Genomic DNA, 10,376 nt, shown 5'->3' with positions numbered 1-10,376 from the left:
GATGAGAGCTTGATGGAATCGGAGAGGCCAAGGGTTTGGAGTGTTTGGAAAAAGCGTAGTTTGATCTTTAAAATCGCAATTTAACCCTTAAAATTCTACGTTTTAAAGAAAACCTAATTACATACAATTTGAAAATGTAAATTTGCATTTTTAAATCTCAATTTGTCAATTTTTTAAAAATGCAATTCCAAACAATATTTTTTACGATTTAATTTAAAATCGCACATATTGATTATAAGTATTCACTCTCTCTTGACTTCAATTTAAATTGGTGTCGGATGTATGGCGTTAACGTCTTTTAAGCCCTTCTGGTTTTTTGTCCCATAACTATGTACGACCTAGCTAGAGAAAGAATTGGTTGTGGTGCAAAGCAACAAGTTAGAACATAGAAGGCACAAAGACTCTTGACGTCCATCCACAACGTCATATTATTATATTAATACACAATAGCACACCTAAATCCATATTATAATATATTATATACCCCAAAGATACCTCAAGGAGAAGGTAACCTTGGAAGCTTACACTCATATCACAATCACTCATGGAAAGAGAAAAAAAGGGTGACTCGTATCACATGCGACTCTGTCAAGCTTTGGAGCAGACTTCCCCATCACAAACCCACCCTTCTTTGGGATTTTCTCCTCCTCCCATAGAATCATCTTTGTTTTCTTCCAAGGCACACTTGGGATGAAGATCAAAGTCACACTCATCACAGTAATAGGACCAGCCATTTCCCAGCTCATCGCAACCGTCACATACAAAGGTCTTACCGCGAGAGAGAACAAGCTCATGCTCCTCATGGAGTGGGTGTTTTACCCTCTTAGGCCACCCCTTTGCCATCTCCTCAAATTCTGCCTCGATCTCCTTCACTCGCTCGTCATTGAAAGGGTAAGCATTGGCTCCATGACTCGGGATGAGATCTCTGGCTTCTCTTGTGACGGTCCTGCCACTTGGTCCAATGGCTACAAGCATGGGGATGCCAGAGACCTTAAAAGTACGACTCAGTGATGCCTTCCTTGAGTCACCAAAGGGAAGTGCTAGCCATGGCATTCCTGAAAAGAATTCATCAAAGGACGCCTGGTCCCTGTCACTAGAGATGAAAATCACTTCAAATGCATCAACCTTTGCCTTGATCTTACGGTATGCTTCGATAAGTTTTGGAAGAAATGCGCGACATGGCGGGCACCAATGTGCCGAGAAGTAAATAAGGATGTTCTTTCCCACTAAATCCGACACTGGAATCTGAAAAAGGAAACAGGTAAATGAGGAAGAAAAGGAGATGCAAAGGGACAGAGAACATAGAATAGAATAGGACATGCTATCATAAAGTTTGCAGCATTGAATAAATCATAGATTTTACCTTGGCTCCATTTTTTCCAATGACAAAATCTCGATCTCCTGAAACCAAAATTGACTCCAGCGTTTGAGCTTCCCGTTTTGCCTTCTCTATCTCAGCAAGCTCTGCAAACTTTTCTGGGGTGAATGGGTATGCCAGAACACCGTGTTCTACGATGGCTTCAGCAACATTGGAATGAACAGTCTTTCCATCCGGCCCAACAATAACCACAGTGGGGAGGGTTGAGAGCTCAAAGTATCGAGCCAGCTTCTCACAGCCCTTGTCCTTCACGGGCAGTGAAAACCAAGGCATGTTTCTGAAACCTTGATTGAATGATTCCTCCTCATCATCAAGCGGTATCAACACAACCTCAAAGCCCTCTCCCTTTGCTTTCAATTTTTCATAAACGTCAACAAGCATTGGAGTAAAATCACCACCTGAGAAATACAGACCCACTGTCTTCCCTTCAAGTTCAGAGACAGGCACCTTGTACATTAAGAACAAATACAGAGATTAGAGGAGAGGAATAACATATTTTATATAACAGGCAACACCATCGAAATTCGAAAGTTACCCTGTTTCCACTAGGTGAAATTACAAAGTCGCGTGAGCTGGTGACCAAGAGAGATGTCAACGACTGATTCCTCCTGGCTGCTTCCTCTTGATCTTTCAGCTCTTTGATCCTTTCTTCTGTAAAAGGGTAGCCTTCAACTCCATACTCTCGAATGATCTCAACTCCACTGTCACTCACAACTTTCCCATCTTCACCAATGATTACAAGGGTAGGTATCCCCCTAACCTTGAACTCCTCATTCAAGAGATCACGTTTCTCTGAATCAGAAAATGGAATCGCAAGCCATGGCATTTTGGAGAAGTACCCATTGAACGACTCCTCGTCCTCGTAAGCCGAGATGAAAATGATCTCAAAATCACCTTTTGTAGAGAGCTCTTTGTACACCTCGACTAAACTCGGGGTGAAATGGCGACAATGGCCACACCATGATGCTGAAAAATACAACCAAAGCTTCTTCCCCTTCAAGCTGTCAATTTTAACCTGTAAAAAATCACAACCTTCCCCATTTGTTAAATAGTAAAAACTCGTCTATTTCAGAACTAAATAAAAATTTACATAGCCTTACTATGCAATTAAAATCTTCCCCATTTGTTAAATTTGCTTTCCCCATAAACTTATCAAACTCTTAATTGGTCTTCTAAACTTATCAAACTATTCCATGACAGAATTCTTGCTCATAATTTTTTCTTTTCTTTTCTTTTAAATGCTCTGTGGGTGTGATCAAAGAACTAATCAGAATTAGAAAATGCCCAAATTTCTCAACCCCTCTTCCAAAAATAACAAATAATGAAAAGACAAAAGCCAAGCACCAAGGCGTCTAATCAAATCACCTTATAATCAGGGGATGACCTGATCACAAGCTCATTTTACTTAAACAAACCAACAACAAGGCTAACAAAATGTGCCTCAGTGTGTACGTGTACTTTATTAACTTTCCCAGACCATATACTACTAGGGGTGTAAAAAAAAATCGGGTATCAACCGGGAAACGGAGTACAAACTAGTAACTGGAAAATCTGTTGGAAAAATTCAGTAATTAGGTATCCGGTTCTGGTTCCCATTTTTAGCACCTGGTCATAACTATATAACTGGGTAACCCGGTATATATATAAAATAATATTTTTTATTATTTTTTTAAATTTTTTAGGGCATTTTAAAACATTAAATTTTTATGGCATTTGTAAACATTGGATTTTAAGGGCATTTTTAAACAACGAAGTTTTATGATATTTTTAAACATTAAATTTTTGTTTTTTTAAGACCAAAATACCAAAAACAAAGATTTTTTAGGATTTTTTTGGGATTTTTTAGATTTTTTGTTTTTTTTTTTTAACAACCACAACAAAGCCCAACTTATTGGGAAACAAAATGCTAATTGTGTTTTTTTAAAAATGGGTAAAAAATTGTTAAATTAAGCACAAAAATAGACCTAATACCTCAAATAAGCCCAATACCCAAAATAAGTCCAAAATGAATTTTTTTTTTTTTTAAAAAAATGAAACCGGCCGGTTATTGTATAACTGGGTACTTAGTTTCGGTTCCGGTTTTAAAAATTTTAAAAACTGGGTACCCCGGTTCCGGTTCCCAATTTTGGCCAATAACCAGAATTGAGACTGGGTTGACACCCCTAAATGAGAAGTGTTAGAAAGCCAAACAAATGAATCCCAAAAAAATTTCAAACTGAGGTTGCAAACGTTTTTAAATTAAAAAAAAAAAAAAAAAAAAAAGACGGAGTTTGAGTTTTCCTTCAAACTGGGTTGGAGGAAATTCCTCAAATCTATTCTATAAAAATGACTTATGTCATTTACATGTGAGAATCACATGCTTTTTTTAATTGTAATGATATAGTTGAAAGAAATTTTATTTAAAAAGTATGTGCTTCTCACATGCTATTTAAAAAACATGTGCTTCTCACATGAAAAGTGACACATGTTATTTTATGAGTCATACTATCCAAATTTATCAAGAGTCAGACAATTGTCAAAGTCTGATGTGCACTTATATATATATATATATATATATATATATATATATATATATATATATATATATATATATATATATATATAATGACGGGGTGGTGGACTACCGTTCAACAACTAGGAGCTTTATACAGAGAAAGGTTAATAGGGAGCAAGGACTCAGAAAGATCAAAAGCAAGACGATAATCAGGGAGGTTAGAAGATAACAGGGTGTACATCAAGGCAACAAAGAGACCGGAACTCTTATGGCTCTGATACCAAATGGGAGCTCTCGTCCGACAAAGACTCGAGGGGCATGACACCAAGTTGCTTATGCCTGACCAACCCTAACTCCAAGCGTGAGGGACGGCTTTCCCCGTCATGGCCCACACCCGTACCTACCAAAGCATCCGTGTCCTAGCACTTGAACGAACACGAACCTGCCGCAGGAGAGCCTCTTCGTACCCAACTGGGAAAGTGAGAGGATCGGTAGTCTATTAAGGCTTTGATACCAAATCGAGTCAAAGGCTTGACTGCAACTTGAACATAACCAATATGCAAGAATTTGTAACCTTTAGCAAGATAATCATTAACAAATTTCTTATTAAACAAGGTAATAGTTTGATTCTTACCTGAAATAGCAAATGTTTATTCAACAGTTTTTACAGAATATGAAATCTTAAAAGAAGATTTTAACCAAGAAGTAATATAAACATCAGAAGTAGAGAGTTTGGGGATATTCCATTTATCAAATTTAAAATCATTATCACCTTCAACAGAAAATTGTTCGAAATTCACCACGTCAGGTGACAAGCTAGAATTAGAGCTAACAGAGGAATTAGATCTCCACATTTTGACATACAAAATCACTCACTGGGTAAAGTCTTACAGAATCTGATCATAGGTACTCACTCACAAGGCAAACTTCCTAAGCATATATATATATATATATATTTGTGGAAAAATCTCTCTCTTCCGAGTCCTGTTATGCATTGGACATATATTAAAAAAATAAAAAATAAAAATTTTCTTAGTTAAATTTCTATGAGTTAATATTTAATTTCTAATGCCTCTAAACTTGTTTTTTGATTCAAAACTAAAATCTAGGGGTGAAAGGTTAACCTTTTAGAGATTGTATCACCAAAAAGGGATTCGAACATCTTAAATTTGGTGCTAATGTCTCAAATTTGGTGTTAATACCTCAATTTTAGTGCTAATACCTCAAATTTGGATTTTCCTTTAATATATCTCTTCTTCAATTAAAAATAAATAAATAAATTTGGCCACTTCAAACTTTCGCAGACGCTGGGATGACCCCAGACTGCCGAAAATCTCTACTCTATTTTTATAGAATATGTTACAAGAATTTCATCCAACACAGTTTGGAGGAAAACTCTATCCTTAAAAAAAATGCAATTATCTCTTCCTTTTCTGCCACTCACGATCTGCCAAGTCACGGTCTGCCATGTCAGTTTGAAAATTTTTCTGGGTTCATTTGTTTGGTTCCACAACCCTTCTCCCCCAAAATTATTAATGAGAAAATGGAAATTCAAATACCTCTGAACTATCGAAAAAAAAAAAAAGTGAAAATTATAGTTTACTCTCTCAAAGTTGACAGCGTTTTTCAATTCGAATATCAAAGTTTCGATTTTTGCAATCCATCCCCACAAAGTTCTAATTTTTTTCAATTCGACCAATATCATCTCAAAATTACCATATTGCCCCTGATTTATTTTGTATTTTTTTTTTAAAACGAAAACAAATTTGGGGTGCAAAAATGACCAGATGACCAAAGGGGTGGCTACGACCACCCCAAATTTTTTTAAATTTTTTTTATAAAAAATAAAAAATAAGAATTATGAGTAATATGAGAAGTTTTGGATAAAATTGGTCAAATTGCAAAAATTTGAAACTTTGGGAAAGTGGATTGCAAACATTGAAATTTTAGTGTTCGAATTAAAAAATGGTGTCAACTTTGAAGGGGTGAACTGTAATTTTCTAAAAAAAAATCACGTACCTGCTCACCGTTGTTGTGGACAAGAAAGTCCCTCTCCGAAGAAGAGAGGAGAGAGGGAGATTCAAGAGCATCCCCGTCGTTGATCTGGGTCACGCATTGTTCACCACCCGCCATTTCTTTTTCTTCTCAGTGCTCGTCAATGTTCTGCGCAAGAAGCTCAGTGTGAGAGAGGATCACTTATAAGGGAACCACAGAAGTTTCTAGAGTTTTCTTTCATCGTGGTTAAGAAATCCCGCTTAGCTTCTGTGGCCCGTGGGTACTATGTGGAGTTGGTGACACATTGACCAATTGGGTCTATTGGCTGTATGCAGAAGGACAAATGCAGTTTTGCCTTTTTCTGCAATGCTTTTGGTTGAATCACGTGCAATTCCTGACGGAATATGCTCGGATCCAACGGATGACATTTTTTTACTATAATTTTCTTTTATAAAGCGTTGCATTTTTATAAGAGGCCAAATAATTATTAAGTGCATACTTAATAAGTAAATTAAGTATGCTGGATCCGTGGCAGCCGCCGCCGGCAGCAGCATTGTGGTGCATGGCTTGGTAAATAAATAGGAAAAGTGAAGGAAAGGTTTTTATATGAGAATAAAAATTCAATGTTTTTGCTTATTTTCCTTAAAGTGTTCTTCGCTGATTTGTCAAGTCCTTATTGGTTGGCACAAATGTCTTGATTTGTACCAAGACCTTATAGAAGTTATTCTCAAATTATTAATTAATTAAATTGACAAGTTATATTTTTTGAGAAGTCCACATACTCCCTCAAATTATCACACAATTGACAATATCTTCTCAAACTTTCAATTACCATAATATCCACTAAACTACCAAAAATTAATTGTAAAAGTTATCAAGTTATCATGGGAATGGTTGTGGGTGGGGGGGTCCCCAAATATTTTCTAAATTTTCTTAATATATAATACTTTTAGAAATATGTCTTCCCAAAATTATATTTTTGCCCTTTTTAGGATTTTTTTTTTTTAATTTTACTTTTATCCCCCAAAATTATATTTTTGCCCTCCTAAAATTTTCGGTTAGTTTTTTCCCTTCTATTAACTTAAAAAAACCGAAATTTCTCCATTTAATTAATGACTTTCGGTTTACTACATTATTTAGACTTGACTCTGCCATTTTTTGGAGCTCCGGGGGATCTCATTAAAATAAAGGGTTTAATTTATATTAACACATGTAACTTTTGTATGCAATAATAGCTTAAATTTAAGGCTTCTCTATATTTATTTTATATAAACACACAAATAGATATATAGGGATACTATAGTATATGTATCTATGTATTTGTGTAAGTTCGTCCCTCCAAGTTACAAATCTTGGGTTTGCCCCTAAAAGTTATAGTATACATTGCAACGCTTATTCCTAAAACAGAATGTGACCAAGTGTCCTATTCAAACTCCGTAGAAGTGTTAATTATATATGTGTAATAAATGAAAACTCTAATTAATTTATAATTAGAGTTATCTAAAATAATTGTAAGTTCATCTAATAAAGAATCATTTAAAATTCACTCTAGTGATGAGATAACAGGGAATGATTTCCTGATAACAACATCATAAGTTACTTAAAAAAAAATAAGTCCATTAGGACTTAGGAGAGCCTTCAATATATTTTCCACATCAGGGCATTCTCCCAAGCTTGCTCATGGGATTTTACACTAAACTTGATTTGCCTCAAAAGAGAAGAGGTATCAACTTTGTGTGAGTTATGCACAACCTAGTATCTACTGAACCATATCAAAATCCAAGACAATTATAGCAACAACAAAAAGCAAAAGACCGGAAACTAAGAATGTTCTTTTTTTTTTTCTTTTTTTTTTTGAGGAATGTTACAATGCATTCTACAAACCATCTCTTCAGTTTAACATTTTAATTTTTTCAAAAAATAAATAAAGGTTAAGAGAGAAGAAATGGTGAGGAGATGGCTTGTAGAATGCAAAAGAGAATATCCCTTTTTTCTTAAAGGGATATTCTCTTTTGCAAAAGAGAATATATTGGATGTTTATTTTAAAGAAATAAAATAAATAATTTTTTTTTTTTTTGGTCTAGGACGACTTTGAAAAATTCCATGTCATTTGATTGAAACAAAACGAAAAGTTAAACACATGATGTCATGGGAATATTATATGCTTGCGCAAGCCGATAGAATCTTTTGTGTAACCGAGGACCGAGGTGAATGAATTAGTTGTTTTTGGGATAAAGTTCCACTCCTTTGCATGTTGGTCGGTAATTTCTCTAATCTTGTTTGTAATTTTCTTTCTTCTTTCTTTAATATTTTTATTTTATTTTTAAACAGTAAAAACGTGTTAGAGGTCCCTGATTAGTACTTTTAACCAAATCTCTTCTTAATATTTAAATTTTGTCAATTTACTATCTAAACTTTTAATCTTTATCAAATAGATTATTCTGAGTTCCCTTCATTTTTTTGATGTACATGTCATATAATACTCGATTAAAAGCTAACGTGTCCTAATGGCATTATTAATATGTCTATTTAGTATCTGAACACACTAACTTGTCACATAATGCTACATCAACATGACACATCATCATCGTAATTTAAGAAAAAAATTAACGAGGGTGCTTTGATGATCACATGCCCATGCCATTAGTGCCGGAGATGGGTGGCCGGTGTAGGCCATGCTCCCTTCCCCAACACAAGATTAAAAAATTATGGTAAAAAAAAAAAAATCTTAGATTTTTTTTTTTTTGTTGATTGGCTCTTACATATTAAAATTTTTGGCCCTTAGCTCCTACTCATATCAAACTCTGCCTAAATCCCTACATGTCATGGTACGTAACACGACTTTACATGGCAATTTAGAGTGTCCAAATGTTAAAAAATCAACGAAATTCTAATGAAAGGATCAATTTGATAAAGATTGGAACCCTAAAATTGACAAAACTTAAACCTAGTGATTTGATAAAAAAAGATGATAATTTAGGGACCATTGGGAAATCCCCCTATCCTACAAATTCTTCCGCGTGGACTCTTTGACCCATGCTTTCCAAAGTTCACATTGGCCCATCGTGTCCAAGTGAACTTGGACATAGTTTCTTCAATAGCACATGATATCTCCATTAATTTTCATTATTGCTTTTGTTTTCTTATCTTTTCCTTGGACCACGTCAATGTTTACTTTTTGAACGAGGAGCACATGCAAAAATTAGAAGACTACATATGGGTGGAGAGCAGTGGCGGAGCCACGTTGGTGGTTGGGGGTGCCGTGGCACTCCCTTCCCTGCTCTGTGGCCACTTGCATGTTGGCGCTCTGATCTTATATACACACCAAGAAAATAAGAAGAAATAGTTAGTAGAAGAAGAACTCAATAATAAAACCTTCATATATATATATATATATATATATATGAATACAAGTTGCTGCTAGGAGACTGATGGTGAACACAACTGGGAGAGAAGTAGAGTTTTGCATTTTTTTTTATCATTTCGTGGGTGGTCATGAACTGCAAAGTATAGATTTTTGTGTTTTAGGGTGTAAGAATCTGCTTACTTTTTTTATTCTGGAAGTGTTATATTTGTGTTATGATATTGTTTAGCCTCTTTAGGCTTTGATCAAATTAAGAGAAGAATATATCTTAGTAATTACCGAACTAGCATTTTCAGCAATAAAAATTGTTAAAACACGACTTTGACTTTGCAACAAAATTGAGGATGATTTTCTTGCAAATAGTTCATTTCTCTATATTGAAAGGGAAATTGCTGAGAGCTTTGATTTAAATTCGATACTTGATGATTTTGTACTTTTAAGAGAACGTAAAGTGCAATTCTAGACACTTTTTTTTTTTTTTTTTGTATTTCTGTCTTTTTGATATAGTGCCGACATGTTACATTTCTAATATATCAATTTGAGCACATATTTATGAATTTTTATGTATATATTTTTTTTGTGATACATATATTGTGTAAATTACAAAATTTTTAGGGTGGAAAAAATTTTTAAGACGCCAAAAAAATTTTAGCGGCACCCCCAATATGAATTGTCTGGATCCGCCACTGGTGGAGAGTTTCCAATGGTTAAGTCCAAAATTTTTTCTAACATATTCTATAGCGTTTCAGATTTAAAATCTTCATTTAAAGATATTATTTTGATGATAAAAGACTATTTTCATATTTATATTAAATAATGATATTTATTTTGAGAAAAATTCGATGTTATATAAATATTATAGGTCTGAATATTGATTTGAGATGATTTTTTTTTTTTCTAAACAGATTGATTTGAGATGATTATATCATAAGCCTTGATTATTTTTATGAGGTTATCTGCAGATTATTTTATTTGGTGTTTTAAGAGATATGATGATTTTATTAGGTTAACAGAATATTATTCTATCAATTTAGAGGATGATTTTATAGTGAATGATTTATTAGTAGAGAGAATTAGATTAATTATTTTAAGAATGATGGGTCAGTTTTGGGAAAACCTGCACCCGAATCATTTCCACTTTTCCC

At 34.3% G+C, this 10,376-nt stretch overlaps 1 protein-coding gene across 2 annotated transcripts; it reads right to left on the bottom strand.

The window, feature by feature from the left end:
• Nucleotides 1–455: 455 nt before the first annotated feature.
• LOC132178967 (probable nucleoredoxin 1) lies at nucleotides 456–6,035 on the bottom strand. Of its 2 annotated transcripts, none has more exons than XM_059591561.1 (4): nucleotides 5,892–6,035; nucleotides 1,914–2,393; nucleotides 1,364–1,825; nucleotides 456–1,245 (listed from the first exon to the last, which is right to left on the bottom strand). In XM_059591561.1, exons 1-4 carry the CDS (start codon nucleotides 6,003–6,005, stop codon nucleotides 589–591), a joined length of 1,713 nt encoding a protein of 570 aa, XP_059447544.1. In that variant the 5' UTR covers nucleotides 6,006–6,035; the 3' UTR covers nucleotides 456–588. The 2 variants fall into 2 exon arrangements, with proteins under 2 accessions (XP_059447544.1, XP_059447545.1); XM_059591562.1 differs by having other exon boundaries at nucleotides 5,900–6,025.
• Nucleotides 6,036–10,376: the final 4,341 nt, after the last annotated feature.

This window comes from Corylus avellana, chromosome ca4 (assembly GCF_901000735.1).
Source record: "Corylus avellana chromosome ca4, CavTom2PMs-1.0".
Classification (NCBI taxonomy): Eukaryota; Viridiplantae; Streptophyta; class Magnoliopsida; order Fagales; family Betulaceae; genus Corylus; species Corylus avellana.
The sequence above is the reverse complement of the archived record's forward strand: the minus strand, read 5'-3'. Positions and strand labels throughout refer to the sequence as shown.